General features: G+C 48.0%; 7 protein-coding genes across 7 annotated transcripts; 1 reads left to right on the forward strand and 6 right to left on the reverse strand.

Moving 5' to 3' along the window:
* Positions 1–432: 432 nt before the first annotated feature.
* F5891DRAFT_1189403 (uncharacterized protein) lies at positions 433–1,125 on the reverse strand (the record flags this gene model as incomplete). The annotated part of the gene is made up of 1 exon (XM_041367160.1): positions 433–1,125. One exon carries the CDS (start codon positions 1,123–1,125, stop codon positions 433–435), a length of 693 nt encoding a protein of 230 aa, XP_041225176.1.
* On the reverse strand, positions 693–2,351 carry F5891DRAFT_388331 (uncharacterized protein). The gene is made up of 2 exons (XM_041371648.1): positions 2,100–2,351; positions 693–2,043 (listed from the first exon to the last, which is right to left on the reverse strand). The coding sequence occupies exon 2, from the start codon at positions 2,036–2,038 to the stop codon at positions 1,178–1,180; it is 861 nt and encodes a 286-aa protein (XP_041225177.1). The 5' UTR covers positions 2,039–2,043; positions 2,100–2,351; the 3' UTR covers positions 693–1,177.
* Positions 2,352–2,378: 27 nt separating this feature from the next.
* On the reverse strand, positions 2,379–5,338 carry F5891DRAFT_388630 (uncharacterized protein). Its single transcript, XM_041371649.1, has 7 exons — positions 5,113–5,338; positions 4,880–5,061; positions 4,506–4,826; positions 4,104–4,428; positions 3,902–4,049; positions 3,177–3,848; positions 2,379–3,116 (listed from the first exon to the last, which is right to left on the reverse strand). The coding sequence occupies exons 1-7, from the start codon at positions 5,237–5,239 to the stop codon at positions 2,609–2,611; spliced, it is 2,283 nt and encodes a 760-aa protein (XP_041225178.1). The 5' UTR covers positions 5,240–5,338; the 3' UTR covers positions 2,379–2,608.
* A 2,114-nt stretch (positions 5,339–7,452) lies between these two features.
* On the reverse strand, positions 7,453–8,310 carry F5891DRAFT_980858 (uncharacterized protein; the record flags this gene model as incomplete). Its single annotated transcript, XM_041377052.1, has 2 exons — positions 7,453–8,021; positions 8,184–8,310. 2 exons carry the CDS (start codon positions 8,308–8,310, stop codon positions 7,453–7,455), a joined length of 696 nt encoding a protein of 231 aa, XP_041225179.1.
* A 2,199-nt stretch (positions 8,311–10,509) lies between these two features.
* F5891DRAFT_388052 (aspartic peptidase domain-containing protein) lies at positions 10,510–12,223 on the reverse strand. Its single transcript, XM_041371647.1, has 6 exons — positions 11,809–12,223; positions 11,626–11,760; positions 11,244–11,571; positions 11,057–11,187; positions 10,887–11,005; positions 10,510–10,837 (listed from the first exon to the last, which is right to left on the reverse strand). Exons 1-6 carry the CDS (start codon positions 12,083–12,085, stop codon positions 10,601–10,603), a joined length of 1,227 nt encoding a protein of 408 aa, XP_041225180.1. The 5' UTR covers positions 12,086–12,223; the 3' UTR covers positions 10,510–10,600.
* A 727-nt stretch (positions 12,224–12,950) lies between these two features.
* On the forward strand, positions 12,951–13,154 carry F5891DRAFT_1037402 (uncharacterized protein; the record flags this gene model as incomplete). Its single annotated transcript, XM_041361863.1, has 2 exons — positions 12,951–13,071; positions 13,096–13,154. Coding segments are annotated over 2 exons (180 nt in total), but the record flags the coding sequence as incomplete, so codon positions are not given.
* An 849-nt stretch (positions 13,155–14,003) lies between these two features.
* Positions 14,004–15,070, reverse strand: F5891DRAFT_1189407 (FMN-dependent dehydrogenase; the record flags this gene model as incomplete). Its single annotated transcript, XM_041367161.1, has 4 exons — positions 14,004–14,173; positions 14,224–14,455; positions 14,508–14,925; positions 14,988–15,070. 4 exons carry the CDS (start codon positions 15,068–15,070, stop codon positions 14,004–14,006), a joined length of 903 nt encoding a protein of 300 aa, XP_041225182.1.
* Positions 15,071–15,314: the final 244 nt, after the last annotated feature.

A 15,314-nucleotide genomic window follows, 5' to 3' on the forward strand; every position in this document is an offset into this window, starting at 1 on the left:
TCAGGATCTTTGGATTAAAACGAGTTGTCCTGCAACGACAAATATTCCTGGTCAGTCGGCCTGTTTATCTTTTTTTGGCTTCTGCTCCCGTCAACATAAGCGTACAAGCCATCGCTCACCAGACAGTCTGCTTATAGGAATCCAATTCTCACCCAGAAGCCAACTCCGGCACCGTGTATACAGGAGTTGCGTATTGGACAATGTTTAGAGGGCGTCCAAAGTTGCTGGTAAGCGGTGGGTATAGACGAATTCTGCTCAAATCACCAGCGATCATTGGGCACCATAAATTGCCACTGCGAAGGTCCTATCTATCACTACTGATTAATGAGCTACAAATTTACTTGCTCGTGTTGACCTGTGAGATGAGTTTGGCTGGATTACAATGTTTTTCAACCCCCTAGGCGGCAGGCTACGTACATTGTGAATGAGGCACTAGACTAAATATGTCCACTGCCTGGCAACCACGTCAGTGTAACGGGTGGACTTCACGTGACCAATGCGGTGGAATTTCTTGACTTGAAGTTGCCAATCATCTGTCTCGTTGCCCTCAGGGTAACTACAGTAAAGCTCCTCTAACGGACCAGCAAGCGACTGGCGTTCTAGTATGATGCGCCGTATGAGTTGTTTTGGAACATCAAACACAACAAGTGTCTGAAGTCCAGGGAGAGGGAGATCTTGCAGTCTGCTGGATGTGGGGAGCAGCGCCGTTGCCAGCACGAGATTGTCGTAATCCTCCCCTGGTCCTAATGTCAATGTTTTGACCTTAGACATCTTGGTGTACAGGCGATGAAGGAACCCAGCATCTACATGCTGGGCAAAATCGAAAAGGTGGAGTTCATCCAGCTCTAGAGGATCCTCAGAATCGGTAAGATTTACCAATTCATCAAGGAAATATTCAATACTGTCGTCAGGCTGCTCTGCGTTTACACACAAGGTCAAGATCCGAAGATCAGGCATTTGAACATTGTGGAGAAATCCCGTGCCCCAACAATCGATTGTGCGCGACTTGATAGCCAGGCTATGCAAACGAGGCAACTTGATGGTGTGTGTATTAAAAGATTGAAGGTTCACCTCGAGCGCCAGAGTCCGGAGGTTGATGAGTGCGCCAAGGAACTGCGACAACATTTCTGCTTCAGGCCCCGTGCGTGAATTTGTGGTGTATGCATTCATGTGGGTATCATAATGGATCCGGAGGTTTGTGAGATTGGACGATAGCATAGGACGATGATGGCCAGGCCCAGGTTATGCCGAAAAGAAGAAGATCGCGGATGGGAGGCGCTGAACCGGGGAAAAGCGATGGTTCATCAATAAAATGAGTTGCATGACGTGAGTTGTGTATAAATTGAAGATGCAATTTTTCTAGTCCACAGGCTGGATGGACGGAAGGGCGTGACATCAACGAAAGTGCTTGATATGTGTGGGCAATGGAGGTCGTCCTGAGCGTAAACTCATGCCAACGATGCACATGGGCATATAGCTCCTGAATGACAGAGCCAAGATGGACACCGGCCATAATTTCTTCACGCGATTGGGGTGGAAATGTTCCTCCACTCCTCTCGACCAGACTTTCATATACTGGTACAATCCAAGCGGGGTTGTCCCAAAGAATTGTGATTTGTATGAGACATGACCCGCTACGCTGGAGAAATGTCCGCGCGTGCTCAAGAGCTGCAGCACCTTCACGGAAGGAGATTTCCAGCACAGTCCACATCGATGGAGTCTGGGATACGAGTGCGTGCCAATGCTCGCACACACGCGTAGCTTGCAAGAGCGCTGATCGAGGTGGAGGGTCATCCGTGATATTGTCGGCAAAAAGTCGATTTGCTAGCTCGAATCGCCACTCCTCATAATCACCATTTAATTCATCTGATTCATCTAATTCACTGGGTGCATCTCCCCAATCGTCCCAACGTCTGCCTATGATGGCATTTTCTTTCTGGAGATAATCATCCAAGGCAGCTTGGTCTTCCTCGCGCACCAGCTTGAATATCATAAGGAGGATGTCGTCCGAGAGCCGATCAATATGAGAGCTAACCATCTCGACTGTTGGATGAGTACCAAGGTAAGCATAGTCATGGTTAATACTTTCCAAGACTTACCAAGAGGTGAATCACTACCGTTGCAACAAATCGCCGACTCCTCAGTGGTAAACTTCCGTTCAGTTCCTTGTCGATGATAGGCCTCTAAGCTAGGAGTTAGAGTGGACACGTTCACGAAAACTTCACGGTGATGAGTGACCTGCTAGTATATGAAGAGGTCGTCTGGCTTGGAGGTATTGGGCAGGAAAGGGACTTGAAGAGAATAACTGAACGGTTCCAGAGAATGCTAAATTTCAGATAAGACTGTGTTGCACTGCGGCCATGTATGTAGTACAGATCTGACACAAGAATTTGAGGTAAGCTATTATTTTCGGCAAACCTCATGTAATCACCAAATAATGCGCAGCTACTAGCTACATCAATATCCCTTACCACAGGTTGTTTTCGCAATGCCCCGTGTACAACGTCAAGTCCATGAATAATCTTCAGAGCCCTCCCGGAAGTTCTCGTCAAGGCACGCACACCTGACCAGCTAAAACATACGCTCAACGGACCAAGTACAACCCTTCTTATGCCTCCCACCTCACGTTGCACATTGAACTCCTGAGGGCTTGGGGGACCAGTGCTTCTTTCTGTCGAGAGAGAATTTCTTGTAGCCCTTTCGCAACGGTAGGATGTTGATTTAAGAATGGAAACGTGGTGTCGTTGATTCCAGAAGCATAGATCCGCAGACATCGGCCTGTTTCGGGATGGCTTGGGTCCCTCTTCAGATACGTGGCGCTAAGTTGTGGGTCCGAGTCCACATTGAGGTCGAGAAGGAGAGTGATGTAGGGGAGATCTGATTGGCACTCGATCGAGTAATGCGTGCGTGTAGTATCGTACCCTGGATCTCCAATATTGCTAATCCTCCCCACTTTGTCGGAAATGAAAATTTGGGACATGCGTTTCAAATCGGGGCCAAGGCTGGGATCGTCAAAATATATGGGGATCATCTTGTCGACCAGCGGCTGCAGGGGGCAGCATTGCACCGCGCTTGTGCGATGCCAATGTCGCAAAGTCCACTCGTCAGGATCGCATCTAGCACTTTACAGCGATATCTTAGAAATGATCTCGCTTGAACAACGTTTAGAAGCTTACCTTGACTCCTCGAAATCACTGTCCGCAGGCGAGATGAACTCTTCCATAGATATCCAATGAGAAAAATTGATGTAGGCATGCTGAAAAACTGTCTTGGCCTCCTCTCCTGCCTCCGAGTCCGACCAGAATGCTGTGCCAAAAAGATATTCCAAGAACCCGACGATAGAGACCTTCTGGCAGTCTAGTAGTTCGGCGTGCTCACTCCCATTATAGAGTAGATGCTGAATCGCGGTTTCGGGGGGGTTTTGGCGGATAAAGAGATCCTTAGCAAGAAGCAGCAAAAGTCTGCTGGTCAACGAGTCTCCTCTCTGTCCGATTTCGACCATTCCACTATGAATCCTGTTCTCCAAGACATGCAAAGCATTAGGCAAATTGTCGGGTGATTGATGGAGTAATATTGCTGCGACACAAGACAGAAGGGGCTCGGATGGATAACCGGTATCACTCCAGAGCCCATTTTCGGTCGTTGAGAAGCATACACGCAAGTGACTAGCCACTGCTGTTTTGATGTAAGAAACAGTATCGCGATGACCAAAGCGGAAGTCGAGAGCGAATCTCTGAGCTAGTACTGCAAGAGCCTGATTGGTAGCCATAGAATCAAATGCTGTAGAGTCGCATAACTTCTGACCAGCCAACTTCAGAACCCCACCGTTTGGCATGAGTGATTTCCACCTATTTATGGTGGTCAACAAAGCTGAACACGAGCATAAAATAAAAAGACAAACAGTGGACGACCAAATCTAACAATATGGCAAAAATTTGCGACATCATTAGCTGGCATATCACCCAGAGGGGTCGCGAACTGATCCCAACCAAGTGCATGATAAGGTGGAAATGAAGAATTTCCAGATTGCACTATCCGCATGGAATTTTCTGCAATGTTGTGTGAATACTAGAGACTGCCAGGGACATGAAGCAGGTACTTACGAATCGCTTGAGGAGGTGGAAAATCAGCCACCTGTGAGGTCGTAGATGCAAAAACGACCCAGACTGGTGTGTTATCATGGGAGGAGTAGGAGTTAATCACACTGCAGAGAATACGCGATAGACGGATGCCATGACTGTTCAACTTGTTGAGAGGGTATGCCTCGTCAAATGCAATGACAATTTTTGGCTCGTCAAAGAGATACTTGTCCTTCCTCTCCTCTTCGTTCCTCTTCCTTTTCTCCCTCGCAGCAAATATGTGTGGCATAGCTTGCACCATGTCTCGGAAAGCTTGCTTAACGGAGGATTGGCGTGGTGATTTTAGAACCTGTTGTGTGACAACGTTCTCCAATTCAGTATCGTTCTGCCAGTGTCTGTCAAGCAATCATGATTGGCCGTGCTCACCATGTTATATTGAAAATCCACCATCTCAAAGAACTTGGTACGAGCCTCTGCGTGCATGTCACACATCTCGTCATTCCATGCATTGATTGCAGCATCAAGATCGCGAGAGTCCAGTGCAGGTATCTTGCTGCCCAGATCCCACCAGAGCACCTGGAATATGGCCGTAAAAAAGGCGTAACAACGAGCGGTGTACTCGGCTTCAGTACAGTCCGTTGTACATTCTGTCAATATGCGTGCAGGCACCGGGTCTCGGTTAGGGAAACCTATGTCACTTAGTTCGCGAAGGTTCATGTACAAAACGAGGACGCCTTTGTTCCGGAGCTAACTCGATAATTTTAGACACCTGATACATGCATGCACGTTATAATACTCACCTCGAGAATGAGTCTTGATTTTCCTGTTCCAGAACTCTGAACGATCGAACAGAACTTGCCGTAGTAAGACTTCGAGGATGTCCTGAACTCGATGTTGTTGTTTTTCAGGTACTCGTAAAAGCTGATCGCGGCTAGCCCAATGTAAGGACTGCTAAATGAATCGTAAAGAATTTCATCTGTGTCTAGGATACCATTAACGTGAGGTGAAAGAACTATGGATAAACGCTGCTGACCTCGAGGTAACTTGGGCGTCGGGGAGCTAGTGTCAGGCAAAGTTTGATCAAGTTCGTCATGTTGTGTCTGTGTGAGCGGTAGGGGTGCCACCACAGAAAGATCCTGCGACCCTGATTGTCCTGCCATGAGGGCGAGCTTATCGATTATGAGAGAAAACGAGGCTCGTCGTTATATAACATGCCGCGGAACCAACTTGCGTTATCGCCATGTCGGATCCAGAAACATAGTTGCCAAAAAAGGCCAAAAACGCTCGGCCATTTCAAAATGCCAATTCCGGCAGCGAGTCACCAGTCCCCAATTGCAACTCTGTCGTCCAACATAGCATCACGTGTCATCGTGGATGACATGGGGAAGGAATAACATGCTAGATATGTCTTGCACAATACCTTCGCATTCAAATCTAGCCCCTAGGCGTACGAAGTTGGCGGGCACACTACATGACCAACGGTGTGAACGCAAGTCTGAAAGCGATTGATGCGAGGTTGAGAAAGAATGAAGAACGAATGCATGATTGAACAGAAGACGCTCCAGACGATGGGTGAGCTCATCCAGGGAAAAGAAAAGCCAATGCTGGTGAAGGTCAGATATGCCTGAGGGAGGAGGAATCAAAGTGGGAAAAGAGGCTACTATCACCGGGGAGCGGCAGAGTGCAGCTGCAACATCAGAACCATAGCAAGGTGAACAGCAGCTGCTTGCGAGTCTGGAGGGAAGTGCTGGGTAGGTGCATCGGGAAACGCTGTGTAAGCATGTCATGAGACGAACTGACAAGCTCCGCCCGCAGGAATTCAAAATTGCAAGGACACTGTTTGCTTTCAGTCCTGCCTCATAACACTTACATCCAATGCGTTGGGGGCAGCATCACACAGGATGGGAGCTGTCAAACAGTTCAGGTTGCTTTTGTAGCACATAAGTGATGCAGAAAGCCATGGTAGATCACATGCAACAGCGGACAACACGGATACTTCGTCAGGGTAATACAACGGTTCATAAATCAATGGGTATGTGGGTGTCTCGTGTTCAACATCATGAGGCGGGCAATCATGCAAGCTAAGCGACATCCTGAGACAACGATTCAGCGAGAATAAAAGTCACAACCACGACGAGGCACGTACGTGGAACAGGGAGAAGACGGCCATAGCGAACGAGAGAAGAGAGACCAAGGTCTGTGTCGCAGGCAAACGTTGAGTCAGCAAATGCTAATGCCAAAACAAAAATGCACAATGATAATGCGAGAGGTAGGACGAACAAGAAGTTATATCTTTTGCAAGCCAAATGTATGGGCCACAAGCACAGCAGAGACCAAGCAGAGACAGCCTGTGAAGCTTGGGAAGACCCGAAAGAAATCGGAGAAGATATAATCGGAAATGGAAATTTGTTTCACGCGGGTGCAAAAATACTGTGTGCCTGGATAAAGAACCCTCCCTACATTAATATTTGCCCTACATACTTCCGAGTCGTCATCGATTCATCAGTGAACCGGTGAAGAAATGAGAAACGGATTTATGCCTATATATTCCCAAGAAGCAACATAATTCTGCCATCGATGATTATGTTGTTATTTTGGTAGGAGAAAAATTATATAATTCTATAACTATCATGGCTACAATATCGCGAACTCATGAATTCATTGATGGTAGAGTCGGGGAAGGAGGTACCTTCTCCAACTTGAATACTCGTCTCCTGATGCCGTTTCACCATTTACAAGCTCGAGTTCTCGAGTTTTCTTGCAATATTGACGGCACGAACGTTTGAGCTTTGTTAATACCACTGACAGTGCTTTGCGGAGCACTACTGCCAGCTCTTGGACCTTGGCGACTCCTTGCAAGTCCTAGTTAGGAACCATTCAGATATCAGCCCGAGTCACCCCATTCATACGTTCAATATGCTGAATCCTCGTACGTTTGTCACACTCGAGAGAAACCCGGGAACTTCGGCCGCACCACTGGCGATGTCTCGTGAGCAATTGACGTCAGGAATCGTAAAACCTCATCCTGTGGTTGTGCTGTAGTGTGCTGTGCGTGTTCAAAGAACCTTCTGTTCACTAGTGTGCACACCGAGGCAGTGTCGTGAAGTAGCACAGCAACAGGGCGATGTCTTGTTCTACTCGGAAAACATTGACGTGCTATATTATATATGACTGTGGATTTAAATTTCCAGAACGATGCACAGGTCCTTCATGCACTGCCCCTGCCCCCATCCCCATTTCCACTGCCTTGTGCGTAGAACCCCAAAATCCAGATGCGCTTGGTTCAGCTCATCGTGAAACCTGACACCCCATTGCTACCTCGTCAACTTCTGCAATGTTGACTTCTACTGTGTAGCGATCAGCGGTAGACCATTCAAGATGGATCAGGTGCCTCAGGCTTCGCGTCTATGGGGACGATGAACTCTGTATCAGACAGCATGACAACTCGGTTATCAGCAATGTCTGCGTCGTCGGCTGCTGCTAATGAGGGTGTGTTCAGGGATTTACTGCCATCAAGCACATGAAGCTCCACGTCTCCACTGTCAACGAAAGTGTTGACGATGCTGGGTGCCTCCGATTGAGAAGTGGGTGCAAAAGTGGTGAAGCTCGGTGAGCGAGAATAAAACTCCGTGCCTATGACTGCCGATGAGGCACGGGGGGAAGCACGAAATAGAGTTGGTTCGTGGTGCGCAGTATTTACAGACCGGGGAATGCCATCGTGAAATGTACGTGCCCACCAGTTGTGTAATATGAATGACATCATCAATATATGCCTGGAGTAGTGAATGCTGCGTCCAGCGGTTGCAGTCGAACGCATTGGCGTGGCTGTGTTGAGGATGGGCACAGAAGTGCCACGAACTGGGACTGCGCGAAGCGAGTTCAACGATGTAGGTCGGAAGCATGCTAAGGCAGAGAGTGATAGAAGGAGTGCAATGAATATCACTGTTGAGATGTGTTGTCAGTATCAGGAGGTACGAGAGTCACGGTCAAAGGAAACCGTGACGAAAAGCGTGGAGGCTTTGACAATAGTACTTGGAAGGAAACAGAGAACAGGTAACCGATTGATCCTATTCATCGCCAAGGGATTGAGGAACGCAAACTAACCGGTTATAATAATGACATCGATGATGGTATGACGATCCATGGACCCAGACTGGTAACTGCGGACGACGATATTCCCATCCCTGGGTGCTGGGAGTGACTTGATAGGCTGAGTATCAAAAGGAGCCATGCCAGACGATATGTACTACTAGTAGGTGAACGGGATGGAGGTGAAAGACAACTTGGAGTGGTAAAATCTAGGGACGTACTATGGTGATCTATATAAGTACATGGAAAAGCGCCCAGCTGTCCATTTCGGCGCCAAGTTGAGATTGTGGAAAGTAACCCAACCCAGCATAGCTTATACTACCCGGAACAAAGAGCCTTGAACTTTCGTCCAGTTGTAAATCCAGTAGGCTCTTACTCAATAGGCGAAAATCACTCATCCGAGTATTTCCGAGTAACTACGGCTACTGTCAGTGAATTCTGCGCAAGGACTCGCAAGGAAGAGGACCTTACTATGTTCAAGTATGTTACATATGGTCATGTGGTTGGTTCCTTAGTTGTGAGGACGCGCAACAGCCAAGCGAAATCTACATAGGATAATAAACCATAAAACAAGAAGAACAAACTAACGCACTGTGACCACTAGCCAACTAAGGTGAAACCTATCATTCGTGCGGGTTGACTTTGAGCCGACTGCGGATTTTACGATAAACACGAGGTGGCGTTGGCTTGGATCAGATACCTGGGTCCTTTTGCACCATTCCAGGATATTGACATAATACTATAGCCATCCGTTCGACGGGGCCCGCATTGCTTCTGGTGGGTGTAAAGTTGGGCTCAAGTGCCAGTGGATCCTTGGGTGCCGCGGTTCGTTTCGCGGCGACCAGAACGGAACAAGATTCTTGGCAGTGTTGATGTTAGTTGTGCGGACTTCTGCCTCAGGCCAGGGACAGTGGACACGTATTTGGCTCTTGCCGCAGGCTACCGTACAGTACTCGCACGTGGCTTCCGCTATTGCTCTGCCTTTTTCTAACAGGCCTCCTTGCAAGTATCATCATTTTTACTGCTTATACAAATAAACTTTCCAGGCGTTCACCACAAGCTCGCCATGCCATCATCAAGAATCTTGGCGTCTCCACCACATCAAACCCTCAATTTATCGGTATCTTCTGGCCAAGGTATCTGGCACAGACACTGCAGAGTCGGATTTTCCTTATCGTGTATCATTCCCGATTCTCTCAAGCATTGCATGCATGATGTTCACCCGCCAATTGCGCCAAGACCAGTCTTGTATTTTCAAGGCAATTCGTTATGACTCAAACCGTTGCGAACAGAGGCTAACTTCTGTGTCGTGCATGTGGTCCAGGATTCGGTTTCGACCTATCTTTCAGTGTAGACTTGGGGAGTGCGGTACGTTGATTTGTCTTTACGCACGGGAATGTTTGCGAGACTAAATATACTGCTACATAGGAGCAAGCTTCACAAGAAAAAATGTCAGGCAAACAATGTCACGAGTCCTCGCTCGTCTGAGATTATCGCTATTTGGCAATCGCAGACCCTTTGGCTTGATCCTCGTGGGACTGGTCTGAGCGCCTATGACGGCGGACATCTTCCAAACGAAGCAAATGGACGACGAGGCTTCATGCTCATCTGCTATCGTTATCTCTCTCACTTTTGAGGATGTCGATATCGTCGCCTCGCGCGATCTCTCTAGCAGATCTGCTTCGTTCTCTTCCATCTGCAGATAGAATCGTCAAGAGAAGAAATGAACATGAACCTTTTGCGACATCTGCTGTCTGGAGTTACGGTATTCACGCGGGAGCTGGACGGAGTGTTCCCAAGGCTTACAGGTTGATTTCTCAAGGATTTTGGATGTTCCCTCACTGCTTGGTTATATAGTTCGAGAAGTGTCAGGTTCTCTATCGTCGGCATTGTCTGCTGCGTCTCTTAAATATATTGTTCGTGCTGCAGGAGAACAAACTTCGCTCGCTTGCGCGAACGTTGCCGATCTGATTTGTTTACTGTCTTATTGATGCATATCGTCTTCGGGTGATGATGTCATATTCAAAGAATTGTTCTTCGGTTTTGAAACTCTATCTCATTCTTCATTGCATTCAACTGATGATATACAATTTCAATCGGCATGTTTGTGTCGTAGGTTCTTGGATCTCTGCGAGACCCCTTCGTTGCCTTTTTCGCATTCATAATATTCAGTATTCGATGAACGATAGTTTACGTGTTTCAGTGAGAAGAAACTACGATCATTAGGTAGCAGGCGCCCTTTGCCACGCATGTGGCCTTAGGCGACTTATTCTATACATCCTAACCAGCAGATGTGATACTATTGGTAATCATACGCACACCTCACTGAGGAATAAACCTCCATAGCCTACTTAAGAGTCCGTACAAGCCTCAAGTCCGTATGCTGTTTTGCGTCGGGAAAACGATCATTCGTGTACTTGGGCAGTTCCATTTTAGTTGGTGGTGGCATCAGTATACGGGGTTTGGGCAAACCCGATGCGGGAGCGGGAGGTATCGAATACGCAGTAGAACCGCTCGGCGAATGTGTAGCCATTAACAAAATCAAACCCTTTGCCACTGGGCGTACCAATATCGTTAACAATGAGATAGATGGCGTTGCTACTGCCACCAATGTACGTGTTGAGAATACGAGGCCAGATTTGGCCGTTAGGGGTGAGAGTGTATGTTTCCTGTGCAAATGGTAAACAAGGGATGTGAAGGCTGCCAGAAATGGCGTACGCTGCCAATATTGAAGTTCAGGTTCTCGAGTGCCGCGTACTGAGGAGCGGAAATGAGGAGAAGACCGGTCGGCGGATCCGGAGTACCACCGGTTAAAGACTGGTACTGGTTGAAAGCATCTAACTAACGTTGATTAGACAATGATCGCTCGCTGCACTCTAGATACACACCGCTAGCAATGAGAATATAAGTGGTGCCAACATCGACGATGCCAGTGGAGGACAAGATCGTTGTGGAGCCATAGGAGATGCTCTGGTCGATACCCCAATACCTCGATGAAGGCTGGGTGGTAGTGATAGGACTTAAATAAAACGATTACTATCAGCTTGGATTAATGTAGGAACTGAGGTAGCTTACGTGTACGTGATGGGACCGTGCTTGTTACGGACAGTTCCGCCGAAGGTGAGTTCTCCATTAACCACTTCCTTCGCTACAATGATGGGCTCGAAAGAGATACTAACAACCTCACGATGAATGGTGCCTCGGCTATGCAGGTTGTCAGTGACAGTCGGGATCGTCAACGCCGGTTCATCTGGCAGGGTACCCGCTGTCAAGTCTACAGGCCCTAGGCCAAGGATACCGTCAGCTCCGCCGAAGGTGCCCGAGTGAGAAGCAGCAACACCAAACGACTGTTGGGGGATAGTGAGCCCACTACCGAGAGTGACGGTGTCCAAGTACTCAAGTCCTGTAGATAATCATAAATATTTCCAACAGCGTATGATATCTTTGTATGCCATACCAGAGAAGTAGGCAGATCCGGTACCGTAGGAGACCGACACAGGCGTACCAGTGTAGATGCTGGTGCTTATCTCCACGTACGGTGTTTTGGCGCCAATCCATGTGTTCGCGGTACCGGTGTCGACAATCAAGTCGTCTTCGATAATACATCAGCAGCCGCATATTTTCTCAGTATTGGACTTACAAGTTGTAGGGGGGCTGCCAATCCCAACTGCTATGTAGTATCCAGTAACAACGTTACCAATGGGAACGCCGTGGCCACCGTGCTTCAAGGTGTGGCCCTTAAGCCTTAGGGCAGCCGCGCGAGCTCTATCCTGCTCCAAGAGGTTAATGGTACCATTGAGGGCACTTAGCCTCCTGGCAATCGGGAGGGTTATGGGGGAATTGCTGACTTCAACTGGCGATCCCGTGGTTGACAAAGCCAGGAAGATAATTGTCAACAAGGATGCAGCGGAGAACATGGCTGACTCGAGAGCAATATCATACTCGGTAGTCTATCATATATGCGCTGGCGAACGCAAATATTGGGCATCTTGCAATGGCCACGTATGAAACGTCTCCTCCCGAAAAAGCGATGACAAGATAGTGGTGATCCGAGTGTCACGAGCCACGAGTGCAAGGGTCCAACTTCCTGATAAAACTACACTGACAAGAAGTTGGTTTTCAGTTTAAAGTGGCAGGGATTTACAATTAGCCTGTTTATCCATGGTCTATCGGTTCATTGACTCACTCCACGTCCATTTCCATAGAGATACAGCTCAGAGGAACGTTAATGTCAGGTTGGTGTAGCAAGCGACGTTGCTGAGGAGAGCAGTTGTCCTTGGTTGTCTATCCATGGTCGAGCTGTTGAATTGACACTATGAGGTCATTTGCTAGATCGGTCCGAAGCCATAGAACAGAATAGGGATGCTCGAAGTTAGGTACACACCGCACACCGCACACCGCATAAGCATGCTTTACTTATGATATTAATGCTGGCTCGTTATTTATAGGATCCAGGTACGGCAGAAGCCAGAGGTACGGGCTCATGTATTTTGCCGCATCGCTGCCGCAACTTGCCGCATCACTACCGCACCACGGTACCGAAACATACATTCAACGCTCATTTCCGACAACTACTCTAATCATACACAAGATAATTGACTAAGTAGTAATACTCGTCAAACTCATCGACTATGCGCCTCTCGGACATGACTTTGAGAGGCCGAATTTAGAGGACGTGTTGGGCGTGTTGCGGCACGGATGCGGTAGTGGGCGCGGCAGCAGTGAGTCCTAGTAATATCGTACGAGACAATGACATTCAGACTCCTTGGTATACTCTAACAGCGAACGTTCGAACTCTCGTTGGCCGCAGGTGCTGCAGAGAATGAACAATGGGGAAAAGACGCTGGCACGCACCAAGACCAATGGAACCCATATGAGGGTTTCCCCGAGCACTGGAATCATGGTGACTGAGATCTGTATGCACCAGAATTTGAAGGAGAACTGGATGTGCGTAACTTTCATATTGACAGTGGAAGGCTGCATTAAAACAGCACCGACCAACAGTGTGAGCCGAACTTTAGTGAAGGAAGTGAGCGGCTGTGAGCCTGAAGTCATTAAGAAAGAGAAACGTACCAAAAAGCCTATACCACAGCCACGGCCAAGGAAGGTACATGGAAGTACTTGACATGCGCGAGGATGAACATGTTGTTGTGCGGCCGTTCTTCAAGTTGGTAGCCGTCTTTGAATTTCAGGCAGCTCGCGGCGTCGTGGTTGACTGGCGTGTAGTTGATTCCATCTGGCGGTGAAGACCAAGTGCCAGGCGAGACTTCAGGGGTGCATGAATTGCTGAGAACAATGCACACCATGGACAAAGCTGCAGGTATATGTACTTGGTAAGAAGGATCATCGTGTTGGTGCGGTGCGGTAGTGCACAGCCACAAATCTCAGAATTGCCGCACCCCACAGCCACACAATCTCAGAATTGCCGCGTCCCACAGCCACAAAATCTCAGAATTGCCGCACCCTACCGCGTCACTACCGCACCCATATTCACTATGACACCACGATAATTCTTATACAAAAACATGTACTATGGTATTTCTCAATCATAAATCATATTTAAGACCTTTGTGGATGACATAGACATATTATATACGCATATAAGACACTTGTTGTGTAGGGTGCGGCACGGATGCGGTACGATGCGGCAAAATCCTAAGGCCCCAGAGGTACCGTCTACTAAAGGCAATTTTACGGTTTGACAAACTTTCAGCCAGCATATACTGCATTTCTACTTTGATGAGCTTCGAGATGTCATTTGGGATACATCGTTCATAATACAGTTTAATACAGTCTTCCTGAAAATGAAAGAATTGATGTGTTGATTTGTGCCGTTCAATCATCTACGAGTTCGAGAAGCTCGTCCCGCTTCCCAATAAGGTCGTTGACATCACTGTACCCGCAGAGACCCATCGTAATATGCATGTCAGTCACGGTTTGCATCAAAATCTGCTCGACTCCTGCCTGTCCGGCAGTGGCAAGTCCGTACATATATGGGCGAGCAACTAGTATTCTTTAATAAGAAATTACCACTGCAGAAAATTATAACACGTACTGAGGACTCCCTGTGCACCCATTGCCATGGCCTTGATGACATCACTGCCTGTGCGAATACCAGAGTCGAAGAGGATCGTCAGGTCACCTTTCGCCTGCGCTTGGATAATCTTCTGCGAGCGCATGATCTTGGCTAATGCATCCAAGGAGCCAATGGCACCGTCGACTTGCCGTCCGCCGTGATTGGATACAATGATACCGTGAATGCCCATATCAATAGCTTTCTCCGCATCCTGTTGCGAGCGTTGTCATAAGTCATCGTGGAACTAAAAGACATCAACTTACGGATGTCCGTTGAATCCCCTTCAGAATGATGGGTCCATCCCAGTGATCTTTGATAAATTGTAGATCCTCCCAGGACCTGAAAGAGCCCGAGTTGGTTTGTCCGAGCCACTCCTTGCCCAGTTTCATTACTTTCTGGGCATTCACATCACCTTCTTTCAACGCCGCGTCTCTAATCTTCTCTGGCTCGAAAGGGAACTTGGTGGTCTCGTGCACAGGTTCGTACCCGTGGCTCTTCATGAACACGGGGTCAGACAAGCCAACCTGGATACCAACGCCATAAAAGAAGGGTATGTAAGCAGTGTCAAGGTCGTGTGGACGCCAACCCAAGAGCATGGTGTCGAGCGTGATCACGAGTGCAGAGAAGCCTGCAGCTTTGGCACGGTTAAGAAGGGATATTGTTATCTCGTCCGTGCGCGGCCTGAGGTGTTCGCAGTCGAGTTATGATAAGTGGAATGAATAGTGATGCAAGATTGAACATACCAGTAGAGCTGATACCACCGCTGACCATTTGGCCCATTTGCATTTGCGACATCCTCGATTGACCGGGATGATGCTGAGCTCATGATGTAAGAGCTAGTTCGGCAACTCGATATTTTCGATATTTTTCAATATTTGCTTTGGCATGTTTGCGAAAATGTTCACCGGCATCGTTCCGAGATGTCGGAGCTCGAACCTTGCTTCTCTCCTACTGTACATATTATCAATGGATGTATACCCTCATCTAACCCTAGAGCGGCGTAAGAGGCTTTTTGCTGGTGCGGTCGCGATCACTGCGATCTGTGCACAGTACACTACTCTTCTCATGGC

The sequence above is a fragment of the Suillus fuscotomentosus genome, assembly GCF_016647785.1.
Source record: "Suillus fuscotomentosus strain FC203 chromosome Unknown F5891scaffold_31, whole genome shotgun sequence".
NCBI classification, from domain to species: domain Eukaryota; kingdom Fungi; phylum Basidiomycota; class Agaricomycetes; order Boletales; family Suillaceae; genus Suillus; species Suillus fuscotomentosus.

What these genes read in the sequence shown, in the direction of transcription:
- F5891DRAFT_388331 (XM_041371648.1), bottom strand. Translation starts at nt 2,038, where the DNA reads ATGGTTAGCTCTCATATTGATCGGCTCTCGGACGACATCCTCCTTATG.
- F5891DRAFT_388630 (XM_041371649.1), bottom strand. Translation starts at nt 5,239, where the DNA reads ATGGCAGGACAATCAGGGTCGCAGGATCTTTCTGTGGTGGCACCCCTA. An exon ending in GACGCCCAAGTTACCTCGAG is followed by an intron (nt 5,062 to 5,112) that starts GTCAGCAGCGTT and finishes ATGGTATCCTAG; the next exon opens with ACACAGATGAAATTCTTTAC. An exon ending in AGTGATTTCGAGGAGTCAAG is followed by an intron (nt 3,117 to 3,176) that starts GTAAGCTTCTAA and finishes GTAAAGTGCTAG; the next exon opens with ATGCGATCCTGACGAGTGGA.
- F5891DRAFT_388052 (XM_041371647.1), bottom strand. Translation starts at nt 12,085, where the DNA reads ATGTTCTCCGCTGCATCCTTGTTGACAATTATCTTCCTGGCTTTGTCA. An exon ending in CGGATCTGCCTACTTCTCTG is followed by an intron (nt 11,572 to 11,625) that starts GTATGGCATACA and finishes GATTATCTACAG; the next exon opens with GACTTGAGTACTTGGACACC. An exon ending in TGAACTTCAATATTGGCAGC is followed by an intron (nt 10,838 to 10,886) that starts GTACGCCATTTC and finishes CCATTTGCACAG; the next exon opens with GAAACATACACTCTCACCCC.